We start from the raw sequence: 27,894 nt of genomic DNA, 5'->3' as shown, positions 1-27,894 counted from the left end.
AGGGGCAGGTTTCGGGTCGAGAGCCAGACCCTGTCCCCTGGTGCGAACACTGGGGCCTCACTGCGGCGACGGTCTGCGCCAATTTTCTGGCGCCTTATGGCACGCTGAAGGTGGACGTGGGCTGCCTCCCAGGTCTCCTCAGCGTGCCGAAACCAATTGTCCACCGCAGGGGCCTCGGTCTGGCTCTGATGCCAAGGAGCCAGAACCGGCTGATACCCTAATACACATTGAAAGGGAGTAAGGTTAGTGGAGGAGTGACGTAGCGAGTTCTGAGCCATCTCTGCCCAGGGCACGAACTTCGCCCACTCCCCCGGCCGATCCTGGCAATAAGACCGCAGAAACCTACCCACATCCTGGTTAACTCTCTCCACCTGCCCATTACTCTCGGGGTGAAAACCTGAGGTAAGACTAACCGAGATCCCCAGACGCTCCATGAACGCCTTCCAGACCCTTGATGTGAACTGGGGACCCCGATCAGACACAATATCCTCAGGCACCCCATAGTGCCGGAAAACGTGTGTAAACAGGGCCTCTGCAGTTTGTAAGGCCGTAGGGAGACCGGGCAAAGGGAGGAGACGACAGGACTTAGAAAACCGATCCACAACGACCAGGATCGTGGTGTAACCCTGTGAAGGTGGAAGATCGGTCAAAAAATCCACCGACAGGTGTGACCACGGCCGTTGAGGAACGGGTAGAGGTTGTAGCTTACCTCTGGGCAGGTGTCTAGGAGCCTTGCACTGGGCGCACACCGAGCAGGAAGAAACATAAATCCTCACGTCCTTAGCTAAAGTGGGCCACCAGTATCTCCCGTCAAGACAGCGCATCGTCCGACCTATCCCAGGATGACCAGAGGAGGGTGACGTGTGAGCCCAATATATCAATCGGTCGCGTACAGCAGACGGAACGTACAGACGACCAGCTGGACACTCAGGGGGAGAAGGCTCTGCACGTGACGCCCGCTCAATGTCCGCGTCCAGCTCCCACACTACTGGCGCCACCAAACACGAAGCTGGGAGTATGGGAGTGGGATCCATGGACCGCTCCTCTGTGTCATACAGCCGAGACAATGCGTCTGCCTTAACGTTCTGGGAGCCTGGTCTGTAAGAAAGAGTAAACACAAAACGAGTGAAAAACATGGCCCACCTTGCCTGGCGAGGATTCAATCTCTTTGCCTGCCGGATATACTCCAGATTGCGGTGGTCAGTCCAGATGAGAAAAGGGTGTTTAGCCCCCTCAAGCCAATGCCTCCACACCTTCAAAGCTTCTACGACAGCTAACAGCTCCCGGTTCCCCACATCATAGTTTCGCTCCGCCGGGCTGAGCTTCTTAGAAAAGAAAGCACAGGGGCGAAGCTTCAGTGGCGTACCCGAACGCTGAGAGAGCACTGCTCCTATCCCAGCTTCGGATGCGTCCACCTCCACTATGAATGGCAAAGAGGGATCCGGATGAGCCAGCACAGGCGCAGAAGTAAACAGAGTCTTCAGGTGCTCAAAAGCCCTGTTCGCCTCAGCCGACCACTGCAAGCGCACCGGGCCCCCCTTTAGCAGTGAGGTAATGGGAGCTGCCACCTGACCAAAACCCCGGATAAACCTCCGGTAGTAATTGGAAAACCCCAAAAAACGCTGCAACTCCTTTACCGTGGTTGGAGTCGGCCAATTACGCACGGCTGTAATGCGGTCGCTCTCCATCTCCACTCCTGAAGTGGAAATCCGATGCCCTAGGAAGGAGATGGATTGTTGGAAAAACAAGCATTTCTCAGACTTGACATATAGATCATGCTCCAACAGGCGACCAAGCACCCTGCGCACCAGGGACACATGCTCGGCGCGTGTAGCAGAGTATATCAGAATATCATCGATATACACCACTACACCCTGCCCGTGCAGGTCCCTGAAGATCTCATCTACAAATGATTGGAAAACTGATGGAGCATTCATCAACCCATATGGCATGACCAGGTACTCATAATGACCTGAGGTGGTGCTAAATGCCGTCTTCCACTCATCACCCTTCTTAATACGCACCAGATTGTACGCACTCCTGAGATCCAATTTTGTGAAAAAACGTGCCCCGTGCATTAACTCAATAATTGATATTGATCAGAGGTAGCGGGTAACTATATTTCACTGTGATTTTATTAAGACCTCGATAATCAACGCACGGGCGTAAACCGCCATCCTTTTTTTTTTCAAAAAAGAAACTCGAAGAGACGGGTGAAATGGATGGCTGAATGAACCCCTGATGCAGGGATTCAGAGATATATGTCTCCATAGCCTCCGTCTCCGCTTGCGACAGGGGATACACGTGACTCTTGGGATATGCAGCGTCTACCAGGAGATCTATCGCACAATCCCCCAGTCGATGGGGTGGTAATTGAGTCGCCTTCTTTTTACAGAAGGCGAGAGCCAAATCGGCATATTCGGGGGAAATGCGCACGGTGGAGACCTGGTCTGGACTTTCCACCGTAGTAGCACCAACGGAAACCCCTAAACACCTACCTGAGCATTCTCGCGACCACCCTGTGAGAGCCCTCTGTGGCCAAGAAACAGTGGGGTTATGACAAACTAACCAGGGTAGGCCTAGCACCACAGAATACGCAGGAGAATCAATAAGGAAAAGACTAATCTTCTCCTTGTGACCCTCCTGCGTTATCATACACAAAGGTGCGGTTACCTCCCTGATAAACCCTGACCCTAATGGTCGACTATCTAAGGCATGAATAGGGAAAGGCATATCCACAGGAACAATAGGGATCCCTAAACTATGAGCTAGACTTTTATTAATGAAATTTCCAGCCGCACCCGAATCTACTAGCGCCTTATACTGGGAATGCAGTGAAAAGTCAGGAAAAGAGACAGAGACAAACATTAGTGCAGCAGAGGGCTCTGGATGAGAATGGTGCCTACTCACCTGGGGTGACGCCAGAATGCCCTGCCTGCCCTCTCTATTCCCAGAGGAACCAACCCGGCACCGACCAGCAGTGTGCTCTCTGCGACCTTGAATGGTGCTCGAGCGGGAACCCCCTCCGGTCTCCCTGCGCACCATCCCTCCCAATTCCATAGGTTCGGGAGAGAGGGTGCGGGAGGATGGAACAACCAGACCCCGATCTAGACGTCCACGAGTAGCCAGCATGTTGTCCAGCCTGATGGACATGTCCACCAGCTGGTCGAAGGTGAGGGTGGTGTCTCTACAGGCCAGCTCCCAACGGACGTCCTCGCGTAGACTACAACGGTAATGGTCGATCAGGGCCCTGTCGCTCCATCCAGCGCCAGCAGCCAAGGTCCTAAACTCCAAGGCAAAATCCTGTGCACTCCTCGTCTCCTGCCTCAGATGATAGAGAAGCTCACCCGCTGCTTTGCCTTCAGGTGGGTGATCGAATACTATCCGGAATTGGCGGGTGAACTCCTCAAAATGGTCCAGCGCCGCAACCTCCCTACTACACACAGCGCTGGCCCATTCCAGGGCTTTCCCGGTGAGGCATGAGACGAGGGCGTAACTCTTCTCACGGTCAGATGGTACTGGGGAGGCCGTGGCTAGATACAAGTTCAGTTTAAGGAGGAAACCCTGGCAGCCGGCAGTATCTCCGTTGTATCCCGTAGGTAGGGATAAATGGATCCTCGATTCCGGAGAGGAAAATTCGTTCACGGGAGATTCCGGTTGTGGTGGTGGTGGCGCTGGAGAAACTCCCTGTCTCTCCCAGCGATCCATTTTCATGGCAATGTGATCCATGACGGAGCTGATAACGTCAATCTCCCTAGCTTGTTCCTGAACGCGTTCCTCCAGCTCCATGGGCATAGTGTCCTCTCCTGCTGACTTCATATATTTGGTCAGAGATTCTGTCATGCGTAGATGTAATAGGTGGCAGGGAAGTCAGGCGCAGGAGAGTCAAATGGAGTGTAAAATGGAGTCTTTTAATAAAGTCCACGGAGTATGCTCCATAACACTAAATGTACATAAACATGGGTACAAGGACCCGACGCACACCTATACAACAATCACACTACACTGACAATAAAACAATCTCTGACAAAGACATGAGGGGAAACAGAGGGTTAAATACACAACAGGTAATGAATGGGATTGAAAACAGGTGTATGGGAAGACAAGACAAAACCAATGGAAAATGAAAAAAGGATCAATGATGGCTAGAAGACCGGTGACGTCGAACGCCGAGCACCGCCCGAACAAGGAGAGGCAACGACTTCGGCAGCAGTCGTGACAATATGAGTTCTGTTATACTCACAGACATCATTCAAACAGTTTTAGAAACTTCAGAGTGTTTTCTATCCACATCTACTAATGTTATGCATATTCTAGCTTTTGGGCCTGAGAAGCAGGCAGTTTACTCTGGGCACCTTATCTTGTTGAGTGTAGGGGGCAGTATTTTGATGTTTGGATGAAAAACATACCCACATGAAACTGCCTATTTCTCAGGCCTAGAATATAGAATATGCATATAGTTGTCAGATAAGGATATAAACCCTCTAAAGTTTCCAAAACTGTCAAAATATTGTCTGTGAGTATAACAGAACTGATATTGCAAGCAAAAACCTGAGGAAAATCCAACTAGGAAGTGTTGTTTTTCCTGAAAGCTCTCTGTTCCAATGCATGCCTTCATTTAATTTAAAGGGACATCAACCAGATTCCTTTTCCTATGGCTTCCCGGTGGTGTGAACAGTCTTTAGACATAGTTTCAGGATTTTATTTTGAAAAATGAGCGAGAAAGATCACGTGCATAGCTGGGTGCCAGCAGCGTTTTGCATGCGCCAACAGAGTGGAGTAGACATTTTCTCTCTCTCTCCTATTGAAGAAGATACAGTCCGGTTGAAGTATTATTGATTAGATATTGTAAAAACAACCTGAGGATTGAATATAAAAAACATTTGACATGTTTCTACGAACTTTACGGATACTATTTGGAATTTTCGTCTGCCTCGGCTCGAGCCTGTGGATTTCTGAACATAACGCGGCAACCAAATTGAGGGAGTTTGGATATAAAAATAATCTTTATGGAACAAAAGGAACATTTATTGTGTAACTGGGAGTCTCGTGAGTGCAAACATCCGAAGATCATCAAAGGTAGGCGATTCATTTTATTGCTTTTCTGGCTTTCGGGAACAATCTCCCTTTGCTGCCAGCTGTTTGTAATGTTTTGTCTACTGAGATAGATGTCTTTACATAAACGCTTGGTATGCCTTCGCCAAAAAGCTTTTTTGAAATCTGACACGCCAGGTGGATTAACAACAAGCTAAGCTGTGTTTTGTTATATTGCACTTGTGATTTCATGAAAATAAAATATTTTTAGTAATTTAATTTGAATTTGGTGCTCTGCAATTCAACGGATGTTGACGAAAATGATCCCGCTAATGGGATGGGTGCGTCAAGAAGTTATTATCCAAGCTACTCAATACTGCCCCCCAGTCCCCAAAAAGTTAAAACTAATCTAAATTGTGTTAAGGGTATTATCCATTTTTAGCTAGATGAAAGTACGTTTGCTAACGTCTCTTCCTCCCTGCCATAGGTGTGTCTGAAAGAACCCCTACCTGTGTGTTCTCACGCTCGGCTGGGTCCTCTACATGTACACTACAGTACAGACCTCTACAACGACACTACAGTACAGACCTCTTCTATAAGGACACTACAGTACAGACCTCCTCTATAAGGACACTACAGTACAGACCTCCTCTACAACGACACTACAGTACATACATCCTCTATAAGGACACTACAGTACAGACCTCCTCTATAAGGACACTACAGTACAGACCTCCTCTATAAGGACACTACAGTACAGACCTCCTTCATAAGGACACTACAGTACAGACCTCCTCTACAACGACACTACAGTACAGACCTCTTCTATAAGGACACTACAGTACAGACCTTCTCTATAAGGACACTACAGTACAGATTTCCTCTACAATGACACTGCAGTACAGACCTCCGCTATAAGGACACTACAGTAGAGACCTCCGGTCATGACCAAAGGTTTTGAGAATGACACAAATATACATTTTCACAAAGTTAGCTTTTTCATTGTCTTTAGATATTTTTGTCAGATGTTACTATGGATACTGAAGTATAATTATAAGCATTTCAAAAGTGTTTACATTCAATTACATGAAGTTGATGCAAAGAGTCAATATTTGCAGTGACCCTTCTTTTTCTAGGCCTCTGCAATCCGCACTGGCATGCTGCCAATTAACTTCTGGACCACATCTGACTGATGACAGCCCATTCTTGCATAATCAATGCTTGGAGTTTGTCACAATTTGTGGGTTTTTGTTTGTCCACCCGCCTCTTGAGGATTGACCACACGTTCTCAGAGGGATTAAGGACTGGGGAGTTTCCTGGACATGGACCCAAAATATCGATGTTTTATTCCCCAAGCCATTTAGTTATCACTTTTTCCTTATGGCAAGGTGCTCCATCATGCTGGAAAAGGCATTGTTCGTCACCAAACTGTTCCTGGATGGTTGGGAGAAGTTGCTCTCGGAGGATGTGTTGGTACCATTCTTTATTCATGGATGTGTACTTAGGCTAAATTGTGAGTGAGCCCACTCCTTTCGCTGAGAAGCAATCCCACACATGCATGGTCTCAAGATGCTTTACTGTTGGCATGACACAGGACTGATGGTAGCGCTCATCTTGTCTTCTCCGGACAAGCTTTTTTCCGGATGCCCCAAACAAACAATCGGAAAGGGGATTCATCAGAGAAAATGACTTTACCCCAGTCTTCATTAGTCCAATCCCTGTACCTTTTGCAGAATGTCTGTCCCTGATGTTTTTCCTGTAGAGAAGTGGCTTCTTTGCTGCCCTTCTTGACACCAGGCCATCCTCCAAAAGTCTTCACCTCACTGTGCGTGCAGATGCACTCACACACACAAACTTTCTTGGGCTCCCTGAAGCCTTCTTCACAACAATTGAGGAGGTCTGCCCTCCTTGAAGTTCTTGATGATCCGATAAATAGTTGATTTAGGTGCAATCTTACTGGCAGCAATATCCTTGCCTGTGAAGCCCTTTTTGTGCAAAGCAATGATGACGGCATGCGTTTCCTTGCAGGTAACCATGGTTGACAGAGGAAGAACAATGATTCCAACCACCACCCTCCTTTTGAAGCTTCCAGTCTGTTTTTCGAACACAATCAGCATGACAGAGCGATCTCCAGCCTTGTCCTTCATCAACATTCATACCTGTGTTAACGAGAGAATCACTGACATGATCTCAGCTGGTCCTTTTGTGATAGGGATGAAATGCAGTGGAAATGTTTTTGGGGGATTCAGTTACTTTGCATGGCAAAGAGGGACTTTGAAATAATTAATTGCAATTGATCTGATCACTCTTCATAACATTCTGGAGTATATGCAAATTGCCATCATACAAACTGAGGCAGCAGACTTTGTGAAAATGTATATTTGTGTCATTCTCAAAACGTTTGGCCATGACTGTACAGTAGAGACCTCCTCTACAAGGACACTACAGTACTGTACAGACCTCCTCTACAAGGACACTACATTACAGACCTCCTCTGTATGGACACTACAGTACATACCTCTACAAGGATAAAACACTACAGAAAACCTCTACAAGGACATTACAGAACATACCTCATCTATACGGACACTGCAGTCACAGCTGATTCGCGCGCGTCTGTGACTACAATTGCTACTGTTGGCTTTACACAATTTAACATCTTGGAACAAAGCCAAACCTTGACTATGTCTTATGTGACAGTTTATAGATTAAATTATAGTGTTTTTTTGTGTGTTTTTTTTTTTACATAATTAGATGCAAACAATGGTTGGTATTTTCTCATGGTTTAGACAATTCATTTTCAATGTTTGTGTCCTATTAAGATAGGGTGCTACACTGATCATACCTTCTAGATCAGGTTAGGAACCTGGAAGGGTTTATATTTCCAGTATGGTATAGTACTGTATGTGTTGATGTACTACTGTAAGGCCAGGTCACACTGGGAAATCACTGCCCCCTGCTGGACAGATAGATGCTACTGTAAGGCCAGGTCACACTGAGACATCACTGCCCCCTGCTGGAGAGATAGATGTTACTGTAAGGACAGGGCACACTGGGATATCACTGCCCCCTCCTGGATAGATAGATACTACTGTTCCCTGGTGGTAGATATACATTTGAAGTCAGAAGTTTACATACACCTTAGCCAAATACATTTAAACTCAGTTTTTCACAATTCCTAGTAAAAACTCCCTGTCTTAGGTCAGGTAGGATCATCACTTTATTTTAAGAATGTGAAAAATCAGAATAATAGTAGAGAGAATTATTTATTTCAGCTTTAATTTATTTCATCACATTCCCAGTGGGTCAGAAATGTACATACACCCAATTAGCATTTGGTAGCATTGCTTTTAAATTGTTTAACTTGGGTCAAACGTTTTGGGTAGCCTTCCAGAGTTTTTGCCCATTCCTCCTGACGAAGCTGGTGTAACAGAGCCAGGTTTGTAGGCCTCCTTGCTCGCACACGCTTTTTCAGTTCTGCTCACACATTTTCTATACGATTGAGGTCAGGGATTTGTGATGGCCACTCCAATACCTTGATTTTGTTGTCCTTAAGCCATTTTGCCACAACTTTGGAAGTATGCTTGTGGTCATTGTTCATTTGGAAGACCCATTTGCCACCAAGCTTTAACTTCCTGACTGATGTTTTGAGATGTTGCTTCAACATGTCCACCTAATTTTCTTTCCTCATGATGTGATCTATTTTGTGAAGTGCACCAGCCCCTTCTGCAGCAATGCACCCCCACAACATGATGCTGCCACCCACGTGCTTCACGGTTGGGATGGTGTTCTTCGGCTTGCAAGCCTCCCTCTTTTTCCTCCAAACATAACGATGGTCATTATGGCCAAACACTTCTATATTTGTTTCATCAGACCAGAGGACATTTCTCAAAAAAATACGATCTTTGTCCCCATGTGCAGTTGCAAACTGTATTCTGGATTTTTTATGGAGGTTTTGGAGCAGTGGCTTCTTCCTTGCTAAGTTGCCTTTCAGGTTATGTCGATATAAGACTTGTTTTACTGTGGATATAGATACTTTTGTACCTGTTTCCTCCACCATATTCACAAGGTCCTTTGCTGTTGTTCTGGGATTGATTAGCACTTTTCGCACCAAAGTATGTTAACCTATAGGAGACAGAACACGTCTCCTTCCTGAGCAATTTGGCAGCTTTGTTGTCCCATGGTGTTTATACTGTACTTGCGTACTATTGTTTGTACAGATGAACGTGGTACTTTCAGCCATTTGGAAATTCCTCCCAAGGATGAACTAGACTTGTGGAGGTCTACAATTTTTTTCTGAGGTCTTGGCTGATTTGTTTTTCTTTTCCATGATTTCAAGCAAAGAGGCACTGAGTTTGAAGGGTAGGCCTTGACTATAGTTTGATGAGAGGGACTATAGTTTGTTAACAAGACATTTGTGGAGTGGTTGAAAAACAAGTTTTAATGACTCCGACCTAAGTGTATGTAAACTTCTGACTTCAACTGTATGCGTGTCATGTTGACGTATCTAGCTATAAGTTAAACCTGACCAATCAAATGGATAGGTGTAAGCAATTATGGTCATTCCATATGCTCTTAACTAGGTGTCTTTGCTAGACAGACACAGAGAGAATGAGGGGGGAGAAAGTGAGAAAGATAGGATGAAAGTGAGAGTGAGAGAGGTGTGAAGAGAGTGGAAGACAGAGAGAGATTAATGGGGAGAGAGAAACAGAGAGAGAAAGACAGAAGTACAAGTGTATTTAGACCTGAGTAGTTCAACAACTCGTCTCTTCCAACTTGTTAAGCAATCACATGTACCTACGGGTTAAGGATGGCCAGCCACACAGGAGGGGTGATTTTTGCTAAGGAGGAGAAGGAGGCCGTGCTGATCTAGATGCATGCTGGCCATTTCGGAGTGAAGCGCATATTTACCAAAATCAATCTATGCTTCTTCTGACGGGGAATTGTCAAGGAGGTGGACAGCTGGGCCAGCTGAAATAACCTTTTGTTTATCAATCACATTCTTTTCTATCTTCGTCCAGTGTATGTATTACGGGTCTCGTCCCGGGCATTTATTCCAGGTACTCCTCGCTCTTTTGTTTGGGTTTCAACCCTGTGTTTTGTATCCGTATTTGTTTCGGTCTTTGTCCCCGTGCCTTTACATGGCACGCTGTAATTTGGGTCAATAAAACCCCTATTACCCATTACTACACCTGTCTCCCGATACTTATACCAAACGTGACAAAAGTTTATGTATTGAAATCTTAAGTGTTGTCAGATTGGTTTTCACAGCTGTTTCACAAGGTGTTCATTATTGTACGTTCTAAGGTGTCCTTTGAGGTTCCACATTGTTCATTGTTGTATCCCATATGACCTACAACAGATACATATTCAACCACAAGGGTTTACTAATGAGCCATGCAAAAATATATATATTTTTATAATAGAGGACTACTGAAATGATATTATTTCAGTGTAAATGAAAATAGAAACAGGACAGCCAGACAAGCCGGTGTCTGAATCAAATGAATTTCCATATGAATGGAGTGTAAATTAGCAGACGTTGTGATCTGTAAGGTAAGTAACTTTAATGTGTCGAGCAGATGGCATGTTTTCTTTTATATTTCTGAAACGTAGCATCGTTTAAGACGTGGATTTCATGTTGTTGTCATGTTCACAAGGCACACAAAAGTAGTTTAAAGTCATGTTTTCATTTTATTAGCAAAACAAAACTCGTTTAATGAACAGCCAAAATGTCACGGATATCAGCGTTGTTTGCATAGTGGGGGTGAAAAGAATGCAATTAGGCTGTAAAAATTACCTCCAAAATGTTAATCATTAGGTCATCACACATTTGAAATAGCAACGGACGTTAACAGTTTATCGAATCCTATTGGTGATGGGGGGGGGGAACACTTTTTGGCTGTGGGACAATATTTGGCATGGCAGGGACCATTTCCTTCAATAAAAGAAGTCACTCCCCCTTTCTGCGGGGCCCCATATCCTTCCATAACTGGAGGCCCCCCTCTCTTTCTGCAGGGCCCCATATCCTTCCGTAACTGTAGCCCCCCCCCACCCTCCCCCTCTGCGGGGCACCAGTTCCTTCCATAACTGGAGGCCCTCCGCCCTCTCTCTGCAAGGCCCCATATCCTTCCATAACACGACCACCCCTCTGCGAGGCCCCATATCCTTCCATAACGGGACCACCCCTCTGCGGAGCACCATATCCTTCTATAACAGGACCACTCCTCTGCGAGGCCCCATATCCTTCCATAACAGGACCACTCCTCTGCGAGGCCCCATATCCTTCCATAACAGGACCACTCCTCTGCGAGGCCCCATATCCTTCCATAGCTGGAGGGAGCTCCAGAAGAGGAAAGTATAATGATCGAATGACAGCCACAGCAGAGAGCACTGATACTCTGGCCCCGCTCATTGCTCTGGTCCCTCTCATCACTCTGGCCCATCTCATCACTTTAGTCCCTCTCATCACTCTGGCCCCTCTCATCTCTCTGGTCCCTCTCATCACTCTGGCCCATGTCCTCACTCTGGTCCCTCTCATCACACTGGCCCCTCTCATCACTCTGGTTCCTCTCATCACTCTGGCCCCTCTCATCACTTTGGTCCCTCTCATCACTCTGGTCCCTCTCATCAATCTGGTCCCTCTCATCACTCTGGTCCCTCTCATCACTCTGGCCCCTCTCATCACTTTGGTCCCTCTCATCACTCTGGTCCCTCTCATCAATCTGGTCCCTCTCATCACTCTGGCCCCTCTCACACTCTGGCCCCTCTCATCGCTCTGGCCCCTCTCATCGCTCCTGGTCCCTCTCATCGCTCTGGTCCCTCTCATCACTCTGGCCCCTCTCATCACTCTGGCCCCTCTCATCGCTCTGGCCCCTCTCATCGCTCTGGTCCCTCTCATCGCTCTGGTCCCTCTCATCACTCTGGCCCATCTCATCACTCTGGCCCCTCTCATCACTCTGGTCCCTCTCATCGCTCTGGCCTCTCTCATCACTCTGGTCCCTCACATCACCCTGGCCCCTCCCATCACTCTGGCCTGTGTTATCCTGGAGGGCTACAGGCTGGTCAGCCAGGATCTAGGAGACAGCCAGAAGATGATTTCTGACAGAACAGTGAAAGAGGAGGAGAATGAAAGTTTGTGGACCTGCAGTGAAAGAGCACATTTAATTAGGGAAGCTGTCAAACACTACAAAGATCTGAGAGATGTATAAGAGGACAAGCTGAGAGAGGATCAATGTAAAAATGATGGATCTTTCATTAAAATAACTGACTCTGAGGAGGGACAACAGCACACTCCTGTGGTAGATAACTGACTCTGAGGAGGGACAACAGCAGTCTCCTGTGGTAGAAAACGGACTCTGAGGTGGGACAACAGCAGTCTCCTGTGGTAGATAACGGACTCTACTGAGGGACAACATCACACTCCTGTGGTAGATAACTGACTCTGAGGAGGGACAACAGCACACTCCTGTGGTCAATATAGATCTGTTTCTTGGTGGTTTCTAATTGGACATCATGTGTTTCTTGGTGGTTTATAATTGGAAACATGTGTTTCTTGGTGGTTTCTAATTGGACATCATGTGTTTCTTGATGGTTTCTATTTGGACATCATGTGTTTCTTGGTGTTTCTCTCTGGTCTCAGAAGGATGATGTAACACTTTGGAGCAAACAGACAGAACAGCAGCCCAAAGCTGGAGGCCAGGATGGCAAAGATCTCTACAGCTACTGTGTACTTCCCAGGAGAGCTGACGTAGGCAGGGATGAAGGAGATCCACACGGCACAGAAGATCAGCATGCTGAAGGTGATGAACTTGGCCTCGTTGAAGTTGTCTGGGAGTTTCCTGGCCAGGAAGGCTAAGAGGAGACAGAGGGAGGCCAGCAGGCCGATGTAGCCCAGCACCAGAGAGAAGCCGACCACAGAGCCCACCTCACACTCCAGGACGACCCTCGGCCCACGACCCTCTCTTCCTCCCCTCTCAGCCGGTTGGGGTGGAGCTAAGGCCAGCCACAATACACAGATCAGCACCTGTGTAAGGGAATGGAGGTGGAAGGAAAACGCAAGCACAGTTATCACAACAACAAATGATATGTTCAGTAACCACGTTGTCATCCACAGTTTTTATGTGAGTAAAATTATACCGCGTATAAAAAAATACAACAGCTGTGATGGAAACAGGAAGTTTCAGTACAATGTTATAAATCACGACAGATAATTTGTTAATTCGACATGGTTGGATATTTTTGTGTTGAGAAATGAATGTTGGAGGAAACACCTTGGTGCGCTAGAACGGATCTATTAACCGTCATTATCAAAGTAAATTTGGAGTCACTCAGTGAGTTTGTTCCTCCATGCAGTTTATTAGGCTATAGATGAAATAAGTGATGATGAAGTTCACAGGGTGCTGAAAGTGCACGGTATGAGCTTGACGTTCCTTTCCAATAAATGTTGAAGGTCATATTCTGGTGACATGATGATCGATGCTTGACTGCCGTTTAACAAATAAAAATATGATTTTCCATAATAATCTCGCCATGTAGACCACCCTACCCACACATCCTACCAGCACTGTATCTGGGAGCCGTTAGCTAGGGTTCACGTACCAAGACCAGAGTGGTGCAATGCTATTTAACTCAACAGTTTGGGAAAAAACTCTCAGTAGGAGTTGAAAATGCATGGAAACACTTTGAACATTCAACTTTTATTCGGTACATGAAATTTAAACAAAAAAGTACATGTTCTGTGCACTACGTCATCTCCCACTAATTTTTATCCTCGACAAGTCTGTTTGGTGGAAACGCCACTGGTGGGAAAAGGGGCATATTTTATTTTTGCAGATCTTTGAATATTCGCATGAAGATCTGTCGCCAATTGGATGGAAACCTAGTTTCATTAAGGTGATATGTGATTGTCTCACCTAGATATGGATGGAAACCTAGTTTCATTAAGGTGATATGTGATTGTCTCACCTAGATATGGATGGAAACCTAGTTTCATTAAGGTGATATGTGATTTTCTCACCTAGATATGGATGGAAACCTAGTTTATTAAGGTGATATGTGATTGTCTCACCTAGATATGGATGGAAACCTAGTTTCATTAAGGTGATATGTGATTGTCTCACCTAGATATGGATGGAAACCTAGTTTATTAAGGTGATATGTGGTTGTCTCACCTAGATATGGATGGAAACCTAGTTTCATTAAGGTGATATGTGATTGTCTCACCTAGATATGGATGGAAACCTAGTTTCATTAAGGTGATATGTGATTGTCTCACCTAGATATGGATGGAAACCTAGTTTCATTAAGGTGATATGTGATTTTCTCACCTAGATATGGATGGAAACCTAGTTTATGTAGGTATCTGTAAGCTCTGGACAAGAGCGTCTGCTACTGTAAATAACTAACATGAAGATCTGTCCATTGGATGGAAACCTAGCAACTGAAGGAAATAATTAAGATCCAATGAAGCCATTTAAAAATAAAAAATATAAAATACTTTCTGGGTAACAATTAGGTGTGATTGTTTTCAATTAAAAGGTAAAAAAAATATTCAAAAAAATGGCTTCTTAGCAAAGAGCAATTTATCATACAAGAATGTAGCTAGGACTGTCTGGGAGTGGTCTGAGTGGGGAGGGGAAAACTGAAAATGAGCTGTTGTTGGCATAGAGATTTGGAACTCTCTATCTTTATGGTCTTGCAAAGTTGACGTCCTCGCCCCGAGTGGAAATCTAAAGGAATCCCCATTAAAATCCATCTGTTTTTAAGCTAGATGTTTTATTTCACAGGCTGCATCACAATCCACAGCATCCGCCCAATGGTGGCCGTCCACATCTGCAGTGGAAGGTGGCCGAGCTACAGTGGTGATTGCCAGATGGTGAGACACCCTGATAATGACGAAAATGTCTGTAGCATCAAAGGACTCGTCTGAGCGTGGGGGACTCGTTTAGTTCACAGGACTCGTTTAGTTCACAAATCCAAACTCACGAGGCGCGGGCAAGTCCAGGTGAAGGTTCAGAAGAAATGTTCAAAAAGTTATATTACAGTTCACAGAAACATGTCAAACGACGTAGAGAATCAATCTTCAGGATGTTTTTAACACAAATCTTCAATAATGTTCCAACCTGAGAATTCCTTTATCTTCAGAAATGCAATGGAATGCAGGTCGTTCTCACAGGCGCACGATCAGCTCACGGCCTTCTGCCAGACCTCTGGTTGAAACAGCTCTCATTCTCTCCCCCTTCATAGTAGAAGCCTGAAACAACGTTCTAAAGATGGTTGACATCTAGTGGAAGCCTTAGGAAGTGCAATATGCCCCCATAGACACTGTCTATTCGATAGGCAATGAGTTGAAAAACTACAAACCTCAGATTTCCCACTTCCTGGTTGGATTTTTCTCAGGTTTTCGCCTGCCATATGAGTTCTGTTATACTCACAGATATCATTCAAGTTTTAGAAACTTCAGAGTGTTTTCCATCCAAATCTACTAATACTATGCATATTTTAACTTCTGGGCCTGAGTAGCAGGCAGTTTATTCTGGGCACGCTTTTCATCCGAACGTGAAAATGCTTCCTCCTATCCCAAACAGGTTAAAAACAGAAGCTGGACTGCAACATTCTAGTAGCCTGGCTAGGACTGTAGAATGGGTCTGTACACTTTTTTTTCTTTTTTTTCTTCTATTAGCCACGTTATGACTGACTTGTGGTCATTGCCCTTGCTAGTTTGATTGTATTGACATTCCCAGCCTTAGTTACAGTTTTGTAAAAAATATTGAGTCATTGAAACTGAAACTGTGCATCCCGAATGGAGGCAGTAAACAATGTACCAGGCCAGCTGTGATTTACAGCCTGATAACAATATTTGTTAAACCACCAAGAAATGTATTGTTGAATTAAATTAATCATGCACTGAACTGCATCCGTCTATTCTGCCCACTATGCCTTACATTATGTAATGGATTTTTTTTGTCAAAAAGAACCTAAGATGGTTTTGAAGCATAAACTGGGAATTTGACATTTGTGACTGATATGACTGGCTGTGTGTTTCATATCTGCGAAGTAGTTAAAACACAGTCAGTTCCTCTGGCACCGAAGACGTGGATGTCGATTAAGGCAGCCCCCCGCACCTCTCTGATTCAGAGGGGGTTGGGTTGAATGCGGAAGACACATTTCAGCTGAAGGCATTCCGTTGTACAACTGACTAGGTATCCCCCTTTCCCGTTCCCTTTCAAGGATGAACTAATCTGTAGATTAGATGTACCATCTGGTGATGTCACCAGGCAGGCCAAAACTCCATCCTGCCAAAACAGACTGGAATTTCAGACTTCTTTTCAAACATCACTTACACTCAGTGGTGTAAAGTACTTACGTTAAAATACTTTAAAGTACTACTCAAGTCGTTTTTTGGAGTGTACTTTACTATTTATATTTAATTCACTATATTGCTAAAGAAAATAATGTACTTTTTAATCCATACATTTTCCCTGACACCAAAAATGACATTTTGACAGGAAAATGGTCAAATTGACACAAACATCAAGAGAACATCCCTGGTCATCCCTACTGCCTCTGATCTGGAGGACTCACTAAACACAAATGCTTTGTTTGTAAATTATGTCTGAGTGTTGGAGTGTGCCGCTGGCAAACCGTCAATAAAAAATGTTTTAAAAATTGTGCCATTGGTTTACTTAATATAAGGACACTTTTACTTTAACTTTTGACACTTAAGTACATTTGATCAATTCCAGTTACTTTTGTTAATTAAGTATATTTAAAACCAAATACTTTTAGACTTTCACTCAGGTGGTATTTTACTGGGTGACTTTCGCTTTTACTTGAGTTGTTTTCTATTAACTCTTCATCCTACCCCCCTCCTTTTTCGAACATTCTGTTAAAAATCGCGCAACTTTTCAGCGTCCTGCTACTCATGCCAGGAATATAGTATATGCATATGATTAGTATGTGTGGATAGAAAACACTCTGAAGTTTCTAAAACTGGTTAAATCACGGCTGTGACTATAACAGATCGTGTGTTTCATCGAAAAGCGCAAGAAAAACTGCTCACTGAAAGCTAAAAATAATATCCATGCGTCACTTTCATGGATTGTTAAAAGGGCACAAAATTAATTATGGACCTGCATGCAATTCCTACAGATTCCACACGATGTCGCCATTGTCGTCATTATCCGGGGAGTTTTTTGTTGGTAAATCCAACTAACTGGATTCCATTTCTTCCGGTCTCCGACAGGATGTTTTGAAGTGCACATTTTCAGCCATTGATTTGAAGACGAGGAGCTATTGAATACACATCGCCCTGTAATCATTTTGATAGATTATAAACGTTTACTAATACCTAAAGTTGGATTACAAAAGTATTTCGAAGTGTTTTGTGAAAGTTTATCGTCGACTTTTTTCATTTTAAAAAATGACGCTGCGTTTTAAAACAATGTTTTTTTCTGAATTACACAGCTTCCATAGATGGCTATTTTGGGTATATATGGACCGATTTAATCGAAAAAAAGACCCAATAGTGATGTTTATGGGGCATATAGGAGTGCCAAGAAAGAAGCTCGTCAAAGGTAATGAATGTTTTATATTTTATTTCTGCGTTTTGTGTAGCGCCGGCTACGCTAAATCTTTGTTTACGTCGCATTCAGGCATTTTGGGGTGTTGCATGCTATCAGATAATAGCTTCTCATGCTTTCGCCGAAAAGCATTTTAAAAATCTGACTTGTTGGCTAGATTCACAACGAGTGTAGCTTTAATTCAATACCCTGCATGTGTATTTTGATGAACGTTTGAGTTTTAACGAGTACATTTAGCATTTAGCGTAGCGCATTTGCATTTCCAGGTGCCTACTTGAGACATCTGCGTCTCAAGTAGGAGCAAGAATTAAAGAATCTTCACTTTTACTCAAGTATGACGAGTGAGTACTTTTTCCACCATTTCCTATACAAAAAGGGCATTATCATCATTCACACAATTTCACAGTATTATTCCAAACTCATAGTGTGGAAATATATATAAAACACAGGAATATCAAGATTTTGACTCCACTGGGCATTTCAATTCCCATAGAATACAGTAAAAACTAGATGTTCACCTGGATGAGTGTGCAGAGTGAGATACCCATCCTCTGCTGGGTGGGGCTGAAGTATCTCATCAGGTTCTCTCCAGGCAGAGTGGCCCTGAAGGCCACCAGCACCACCACAGTCCTGCTGAGCAGACAGGAGATGCAGAACACAAAGCTTATACCAAACAGGGTGTGTCTCAGCATGCACGTCCACGGGTTCGGCTGACCAATGAAAACCAGAGCACACAGGAAGCAGAGCTTGAGTGACAGCAGGAGCAGGAAGCTGAGCTCAGAGTTGTTGGCTTTCACCTGGAATGAGACAGAGAAAGATAATTTAGACAATGACATGTCAAAAATCCCAATATTACACAATCTCATCTCTGTCCAGTACCTCTATAAATGATCATATGATTCAACTCACCAGGGCCGTGTGACGGTGGTAGAGGAAGGTGGCCAGGGCACCGGCTGTGAGTGTTGCCCCGGAAACTGAGATGACAGACAGGATGACGCCCATGGTGTCGCTGTAGGAGAGGAAGTCCACCAGCTGGGGGATGCAGGCCGTACGATCAGGGTTGGACCAGAACCGCTCTGGACAGCTAATACACTCAACTGACCCTGATAGAGAAGGAAGAAGAATGAGGAGTCCAAATCAGGACCAATCAGGGTTGAGGAAAAATATGAATTGGAATCAGAACAGTTGATAGACTACCTGTTGTGTTGCTGATCTCTCCCTCAGCACAGGACAGACAGTCAAAGCAGCACACAGGCTTCCCCTTCTGTACCGCATGCCTGGTACCAGGGGGACAGTCAGCACTGCATACAGACACAGGGACCTACCAGAGGGGGGAGAGGACAAATGTATGATCATCATCATGATCATTTTCATCATTGCAATTGTCGTCATCAACATAATCATTTCTATTAACATCATCATTACACACACACACACACACACACACACACACACACACACACACACACACACACACACACACACACACACACACACACACCAAACTGAACAGTTCTAACCTCATCTCCGCTGCCCCCACCCCACACCACTTTATCCATGTCGATGTCAATCTGGCCGCCCGATCCCTCAGAGGACAGAAAATGTCCGACCTGGACAAACTCTGCCGTCCCCTCGGGGGTCACATGCCAGTTGATGATGTCATAAGAGGCAGGCGGATCACCATTAATGTCGAAGTGGAAAGATTCCCCCACAGGAGTACTGAAGTTCACTCCCCTCAGGTAATGAACAATCTCAAAGAGAAAAGGGCATTGGAACAGGATTAAGAGTTAGAACCAGTTGTGGCTTTTGTTCTTTAGTATTCAAACCTTACAAAGTGTTTTCACTGTATCCTGACTGGAAACATTAGTGTTCTTAACTTGAAAACAGATCAACATGTTATTCTCACCTGGCTGGGCTGAAGCTTCCTGATATCAGGGCACTGTCCACCATTAAAGACTCCATCCCCTGGTCGACAGGCCATCATATCCTGTATGGCGTAGGCGATGGCGTACACAGCCTTGTACACATTGTAGCTGGCTCTCAGCTGAGACACGTCAGCATACTGGCTCTCCCCCTCACCTAGGATTGACACTTAATTTTACTGAGATAACATTGGGAATTTGGACAAAAAATATGAGATTTAGGTGTAAACTCTCCCTCACCTATGACCTCTGACCCAGTACACTGTCGCCTGGACGACTGGGTCATGCTGAGTTCAACCCCCAGAGAACACCCAAACATCTCTTCCCACATTGACTTCAGGAAGGGGTCAGACTTCTGATAGTTCCCATCTGGATGGAGACGTGTTAGGAAAGTCCCCAAGCCGGGAATGTCAGCTTTCTTCAGGGCAAATCCAATGGTCCCGGCAAGAGAGGGCAGGTTTTCAGGGGAGGAGAGAGTAGAGTCAGTGACCCAGGCCTCTGAGGCAATCCACTGCTTATCTGTAATGTTCTGACGGACAACCTCTTCCATCAGGGCCTGGAGAATGAAATTGTTAAAAAGATCAAGATAGTCAAGATGAAATGCATGATTATCAATTAGGAAATGATTGTGTCTGTAAAGGGCATCAAGACACGGTAAGACACAAGGACACTGATAGAGCTGTGTTACAAATCATTAACAATACTCTGGTAACTGGTAACTGCTCACATGTGCATCCTTTGTGATAGCAAATGCCACCACCACTCTGGCAGTCGATCCTCTGATGGTGTCCACGATGTACCTGATACGTCTCTGAGATCCTACCTACGGTGATGACCATCAGTGAGATTAGATTAGAAGAGAGGGGAAGTCAGAGTAAAACAGATAGTGTCCATTGTCAGATCATCAGGGTGAGGTCGTACCTTGGGGATGACCTCAGAGTAGGCGACACACACCCCAGATCCCTGGAGCTCTTGGAGAAGCAGCTGAACCCCAAACTTGCCATAGTCATCATCCCCTGACACCAGCCCCACCCACACCCAGCCCAGCTGATGCAGCAGCCTGGCCATGCCCCGAGCCTGGAAGGCATCGCTGGGTACCGTACGGAAGAATGAGGGGTACCTCCAGGTGTCACTCAAACACGCGCAGGAGGCAAAGTAACTCACCTGGGAGAGAAGAGAGTGAGAGACAGAGAGAGTCAGAGAGAATTAGAATTTAAAAAAGAGACAGAGATGGTAAATAAATGTTAGAGAGATTAATCTAGATTAATATTGAAATGTATTGTGTAAGAGAGCCTAACCCAGTCTGTTATTCAACCCCTGCCTCACCATGGGTAAATCAAACGGCCCAAGGGTCTGTGCCACCACGATGGAAGCTGAGGAGCGGGCATCCCCGATGATGATGGGAACCTCAGGGGTTGTGCCACATTCTGTGCCCACCACAGAGGCCTCCTGGCCAGTCACCATGGCTAGGGCTGCCCCCAGGGTGGTGCCCTCTGACAGGCATGTGTCAGAAGCCAGGAACCCCAGGGTGAGGTTAGGCAGGAGGGCTGGGTCACGGTTAATCTCCTCCACAGCAAAGATCATAGTCTGGAGCCAGCGGTAAGCACGCTGGTAGAAACTGACAGAAGAAAGGAAGAAACGGAGAGATAAGAGTTAAACCGAATACACATTACCTTCAAGTTAAAACACAATGACAAAAAGATGTTATCACACAAGCTGCATACATTGTACAGGTAGAATTTTCCTTAATGCTCCTGAACTCCTGCTCTGGCGAAGGGGCTTCCACATGGATGGGGAACAGGCCCCCAATGACCACATCTCCTGCCCGATAAACACTGCCTGAGACGGGCTTAGCTATTAGCCGACAAGCCCCCTCTCCACCTCCATCCAGACCCCAGACACACCCAGGGACATGGAGACAGTAGAGCAGCCACAGCCAGCCACACAGGCACATCACCTGGAGAGAGACAAGTCTGAAGACTGGGTGAGTTCCGTCACCTGTTGGAGAGAGAGCAAACCAAGACATTGCAGACAGAACACTCTGTAGACAGAAAAACATGAACAAAAGTGCTATCAATGAAGATATACACCATTCAACACAGACACCTGTTGTTTCAGAGTAACCAGACATGTGAAACAACAGTGATAGACACACAATACCTTGTTCTACCTCTGCCCTACCTGGCAACAGTAAACCTTATCCTGGTGAGACAGACAGACAGACAGAGTGTCTGTCAGTCTGGTATCTCCTGCAGAGAGTGTGAGAGTTAAAGAGGGAGAGGAAGAGGAGAGAAGGGGAGCTGCTGATATAGGGAGAAATGAGCCCCCGGCTAAAAAACAAGCACACGGCCACCAGGGGGTGCTTGTAGGGAGGGAGGGGCAGGAGGGGGTTAATTGGGGACTTGTTATTGGAGGATAACTTAGGGAGCAGGTAATTGGGGGTAATTGGAGAAAGCCTGTGAGGGTGATGTTATTGAAGGTAATGTGTAGCACAAGAGATACAGTATCTGCTCTTCAACAACATCTGATGGATCCATTCAGACAGACATTACATCATACTGTATATATAAATTATTTTATTAATTGTGTCTAAATTTATTGGCGAGATGGGTAGAGAGTGAGAGACAGAGAGTCAGAGAAAGAGAGAGAGAGAGAGAGAGAGAGAGAGAGAGAGAGAGAGAGAGAGAAGAAAGAAGGAAGACAGAGATATATTCCTCCTCTAAACTATGTGTTCTCTGAGACTGTTCCATTGACAGCAGGTTTTTGTGGGATATAATTGCATGTAATTAAAGAGTGGCTGTGACAATGAAGTTAATCACTTTAATTGTGCTGACGAAGTCGGTATTAGTGTGTGTGTACAGAATGTGTATGTGTGTGTGTCCAGCTGCCAAAGAGCCAGAGCTCCTCAGTCCAGAGCTCCTATGTCCAGTGCTGCCAGAGCCTTCCTCCTCTCTAGCGCTGCCGGAGTCTCCAGTCTGCCCAGCGCCGCCTGAGCTGCCCATCTGCCCAGCACCGTCTGAGCTGCCCGTCTGCCCAGCACCGTCTGAGCTGCCCGTCTGCCCAGCACCGTCTGAGCTGCCCGTCTGCCCAGCACAGTCTGAGCTGCCCGTCTGCCCAGCACCGTCTGAGCTGCCCGTCTGCCCAGCACCGTCTGAGCCGCACGTCTGCCCAGCGCCATCTGAGCCGCCCGTCTGCCCAGCGTCATCTGAGCCGCCCTCTTCCCAGCGCCATCTGAGTCGCCCGCCAGTCAGGAGCTGCCAGAGCCGCCTGCCAGTCAGGAGCTGCAAGTGCCGCCCGCCAGCCAGGAGCTGCCAGAGCCACCCGCCAGCCAGGAGCTGCCAGAGCCACCGCCAGCCAGGAGCTGCCAGAGCCGTCAGCCAGCCAGGAGCTGCCAGAGCCGTCAGCCAGCCAGGAGCTGCCAGAGCCGTCAGCCAGCCAGGAGCTGCCAGAGCCAACAACCAGCCTGAGCTGCCTCTCAGTCCTGAGCTACCCCTCAGTCCTGAGTTACCCCTCAGTCCTGAGCTACCTATCAGTCCTGAGCTACCCTTCAGTCCTGAATTACCTCTCAGTCCTGAGCTACCCCTCAGTCCTGAGCTACCCATCAGTCCTGAGCTACCCCTCAGTCCTGAGCTACCCCTTAAGTCCAGAGGTGTCCCTCAGTCCGGTGGGCCTGTTGTTTAGTGTTCCCAGGTCAGGGTCGGCGGCAAGGGTCGTCGTTCCTAGGAGACCATGGGTGGACTAAGACTATGGTGGAGTGGGGTCCACGTCCAGCGCCAGAGGCGCCACCGCGGACAGATGCCCACCCAGACCCTCCCCTATAGGTTCAGGTTTTGCGGCCGGAGTCCGCACCTTCGGAGGGGGATACTGTCACGTTCTGACCCTAGTATTTGTGTTATTTGTTTGTTTGAATTGGTCAGGACGTGAGTTGGGTGGGCATTCTATGTTTTGTGTTTCTAGTTTGGTTTTCTGTGTTCGGCCTAGTATGTTTCTCAATCAGAGGCAGGTGTCGTTAGTTGTCTCTGATTGAGAATCATACTTAGGTAGCCTGGGTTTCACTGTTGTTTAGTGGGTGATTGTTTCCGTGTCTGTGTTTTACATCACACTGTTTTCAGTTTCGGTTATTCACGTTACGTTTATTGTTTTTGTATGGAGTGTTGAATGTTCTGTTGAATGTTCTGTGTTCTGTTGAATCTGACAATTAATCTTAATGGTTGAACAGTCGTCTCAAATAAAACTGTGAAGGACCTCGGCGTTACTCTGGACCCTGATCTCTCTTTTGAAGAACATATCAAGACCATTTCAAGGACAGCTTTTTTCCATCTACGTAACATTGCAAAAATCAGAAACTTTCTGTCCAAAAATGATGCAGAAAAATGTATCCATGCTTTTGTCACTTCTAGGTTAGACTACTGCAATGCTCTACTTTCCGGCTACCCGGCTAAAGCACTAAATAAACTTCAGTTAGTGCTAAATACGGCTGCTAGAATCCTGACTAGAACCAAAAAAATTCCACTGGGATTCTCTGCCTCTAACCCTTTACTGGGGCTCTCTCATACCATCCCTGGGAGGGGTGCGTCACCTGAGTGGGTTGAGTCACTGATGTGATCATCCTGTCTGGGTTGCCCCCCCCCCTCCCCCTCCCCCCCTCTGCCGTGGCGGAGATCTTTGTGGGCTATACTCAGCCTTGTCTCAGGATGGTAAGTTGGTGGTTGAAGATATCCCTCTAGTGGTGTGGGGGCTGTGCTTTGGCAAAGTGGGTGGGGTTATATCCTTCCTGTTTGGCCCTGTCCGGGGGTGTCCTCGGATGGGGCCACAGTGTCTCCTGACCCCTCTTTTCTCAGCCTCCAGTATTTATGCTGCAGTAGTTTATGTGTCGGGGGGCTAGGGTCAGTTTGTTATATCTGGAGTACTTCTCCTGTCCTATTCGGTGTCCTGTGTGAATTTAAGTGTGCTCTCTCTAATTCTCTCTTTCTTTCTCTCTCTCGGAGGACCTGAGCCCTAGGACCATGCCTCATGACATGATGACTCCTTGCTGTGCCCAGTCCACCTGGCCGTGCTGCTGCTCCAGTTTCAACTGTTCTGCCTTATTATTATTAGACCATGCTGGTCATTTATGAACATTTGAACATCTTGGCATTGTTCTGTTATAATCTCCACCCGGCACAGCCAGAAGAGGACTGGCCACCTCACATAGCCTGGTTCCTCTCTAGGTTTCTTCCTAGGTTTTGGCCTTTCTAGGGAGTTTTTCCTAGCCACCGTGCTTCTTCACCTGCATTGCTTGCTGTTTGGGGTTTTAGGCTGGGTTTCTGTACAGCACTTTGAGATATCAGCTGATGTACGAAGGGCTATATAAATACATTTGATTTGATTTGATTTGTTCAGTTTATGTGTTTAAATAAATAACCATGGACACTTACCATGCCGCATATTGGTCCTCCGATCCTTCTCGCCTCTCCTTTTCAGACGAAGAGGAGGAAAACCATTACAACTGTATTATTGACTGTACGTTTTGTTTATTCCATGTGTAACTCTGTGTTGTTGTATGTGTCGAATTGCTATGCTTTATCTTGGCCAGGTCGCAGTTGCAAATGAGAACTTGTTCTCAACTAGCCTACCTGGTTAAATAAAGGTGAAATATAATAATAATAAAAATAAAAAAATATTAAGCATGTTCTAAATTCTCAGTGCTATCTATTGAGCATGTTCTAAATGATCATGCTACATGTTAATTAAGCATGTTCTAAAATATCCGTGCTATCAATTAAGCACCAGGAGCAGATATAGCCTTTGGTTCACTCACGACCTGACTGCCCTTGACCAGCACAAAAACATCCTGTGGCTTACTGCATTAGCATTGAATAGCCCCCGTGATATGCAACTTTTCAGGGAAGTTAGGAACCAATATACACAGGCAGTTTGGAAAGCAAAGGCTAGCTTTTTCAAACAGAAATTTGCATCCTGTAGCACAAACTCCAAAAAGTTCTGGGACACTGAAGAATAAGAGCACCTTCTCCCAGCTGCCCACTGCACTGAGGCTAGGAAACACTGTCATCACTGATAAATCCACGATAATTGAGAATTTCAATAAGTGTTTTTCTACGGCTGGCCATGTTTTCCACCTGGCTACCCCTACCCCAGTCAACAACTTGCCCAAGCCTCCCCCATTTCTCCTTCACCCAAATCCAGATAGCTGATGTTCTGAAGAGCAGCAAAATCTAGACCCCTACAAATCAGCAGGGCTCGACAATCTGGACCCTCTGCAAACCCTATTGCTAACCCGGTCAACCTATCTTTCGTATCATCTGAAATCCCCAAAGATTGGAAAGCTGCTGCGGTCATCCCCCTCTTCAAAGGGGGAGACACTCTAGACACAAACTGTTTCAGACCTATATCTATCCTACCCTGCCTTTCTAAGGTCTTCGAAAGCCAAGTTAACAAACATATCACAGACCATTTCGAATCTCACCGTACCTTCTCCGCTATGAGATCTGGTTTCCGAGCTGGTCATGGGTGCACCTCAGACAGGCTCAAGGTCCTAAACGATATCATAACCGCCATCGATAAGAGACAATACTGTGCAGCCATATTCATCGACCTGGCCAAGCCTTTCGACTCTGTGTGGTGTTATATTTCTGCTTTACCAAATGAGGAGAGTTACAAACCACACACCAGTCAGAGTTATACTTAAACTACATATTTAATAATAATAAACTTTGCAATAGCCTTTTTGACTTTCAATGATGCGCTATCTCTAATGAACCATTGAAAGTGACTACAGAAAAATACAAAGATTATTTTATAGCCAAGATACACCCCTCTCAACTCAAATGACGAACCACAGATCTTATCCCTTAGCCAGATAACATTCACTATAAATTATCGTTCAGTTTGGTCCCTCAGACGAGGTTCTAATCTCGTTCCTGGTACTTCATAGTACAAAAACACCAACTCATCCAATGGCATATATCAATTATCAACTCTAGATACTCCCATCTCAAGTAAACCACCTCTTGACCCCACTCCTGAACAAGCTCACTGAGGGGAGTGAGCCTCTAGGTCATACACTGTCCCAGGATAAGTGTAAGATCAGAGAGGACATACAATGTTTCCAGACACTGCCATACACCTCCCCCCAATGGGAAAAGGAGGGAGTGACTGGCGCACAGACATTGTGGAGACTTTGGTTCCCCATTAATCACGACATCCCTTCACATGGTTTAGGAATAGGTAAAGACACATTCACATATGAAGACAACGTTCCATTCCGTTCTCTTCCCTTTCTGATATTCTGCGTAGCACCAGGGACATGTGAAAGACAAGCCTGACCTCTCCCCTCTCTGGGCCCCAAGTGACTGAGCCCAAGCTTAGGGAAAAGTGCAACTGCCAACATTGTAGTCCAAAAGGATACATTCTAGTGACAAGTATCTCACATAAGCATATTAAGCAAATAAAACATCTTAATTATCTATGTTACCCAACTAAATCTGATTCATCCGCCACATCTGTCAATCACCACATTCTTATTGGCAGACTCAACAGCCTTGGTTTCTCAAATGACTGCCTTGCCTGGTTCACCAACTACTTCTCAGCTGGAGTTCAGTGTGTCAAATTGGATTGGAGGGCATGCTGTCCGGGCCTCTGGCAGTCTCTATGGGGGTGCCACAGGGTTCAATTATCGGGCCGACTCTTTTCTCTGTGTACATCAATGATATCGCTCTTGCTGCTGGTGATTCTCTGATCCACTTCCACACGGACAACACCATTCTGTAAACTTCTGGCCCATCTTTGGACACTGTGTTAACTTGTTGAGTGTAGGGGGCAGTATTTTTGTTTTTGGCTAAAAAACGTACCCATTTCAAACTGCCTATTTCTCAGGCCCAGAAACTAGAATATGCATATAATTCACAGATTAGGATAGAAAACACTCTAAAGTTTCCAAAACTGTCAAAATATTGTCTGGGAGTATAACAGAACTGATATTGCAGGCGAAACCCTGAGGAAAATCAAACCAGGAAGTGGTTTATATTTTGGTACAAGCCCAGATCCCCGTGATTTGCGTGAGGAGGAGGCAGAGAAAAAGGTGTCAAAGTGCGGACTGCCTTCTGAGAATTCGTAGGCGATCGAATAAACCCCCACTTCCCTCCATTCTGCTAGCAAACGTGCAATCTTTGGAGAATAAAATTGCAGAACTACGCGGAAGAGTAAACTACCAACAGGGCATTAAAAACTGTAACATTCACACACAGAGACGCATACCAAGCTCTCCCTCGCCCTCCATTTGGCAAATCTGACCGTAATTATATCCTCCTAATTCCTGCTTACAAGCAAAAATTAAAGCAGGAAGAACCAGTGAC

General features: G+C 45.7%; 1 protein-coding gene across 1 annotated transcript; it reads right to left on the bottom strand.

Moving 5' to 3' along the window:
* Positions 1–12,598: 12,598 nt before the first annotated feature.
* LOC110508050 (extracellular calcium-sensing receptor-like) lies at positions 12,599–21,494 on the bottom strand. The gene is made up of 11 exons (XM_021588498.2): positions 21,265–21,494; positions 20,867–21,158; positions 20,462–20,704; positions 20,268–20,363; positions 19,781–20,096; positions 19,525–19,697; positions 19,139–19,369; positions 18,816–18,939; positions 18,528–18,721; positions 18,137–18,415; positions 12,599–13,060 (listed from the first exon to the last, which is right to left on the bottom strand). Exons 1-11 carry the CDS (start codon positions 21,492–21,494, stop codon positions 12,632–12,634), a joined length of 2,607 nt encoding a protein of 868 aa, XP_021444173.2. The 3' UTR covers positions 12,599–12,631.
* Positions 21,495–27,894: the final 6,400 nt, after the last annotated feature.

The sequence above is a fragment of the Oncorhynchus mykiss genome, chromosome 27, assembly GCF_013265735.2.
Source record: "Oncorhynchus mykiss isolate Arlee chromosome 27, USDA_OmykA_1.1, whole genome shotgun sequence".
Classification (NCBI taxonomy): Eukaryota; Metazoa; Chordata; class Actinopteri; order Salmoniformes; family Salmonidae; genus Oncorhynchus; species Oncorhynchus mykiss.
The sequence above is the reverse complement of the archived record's forward strand: the minus strand, read 5'-3'. Positions and strand labels throughout refer to the sequence as shown.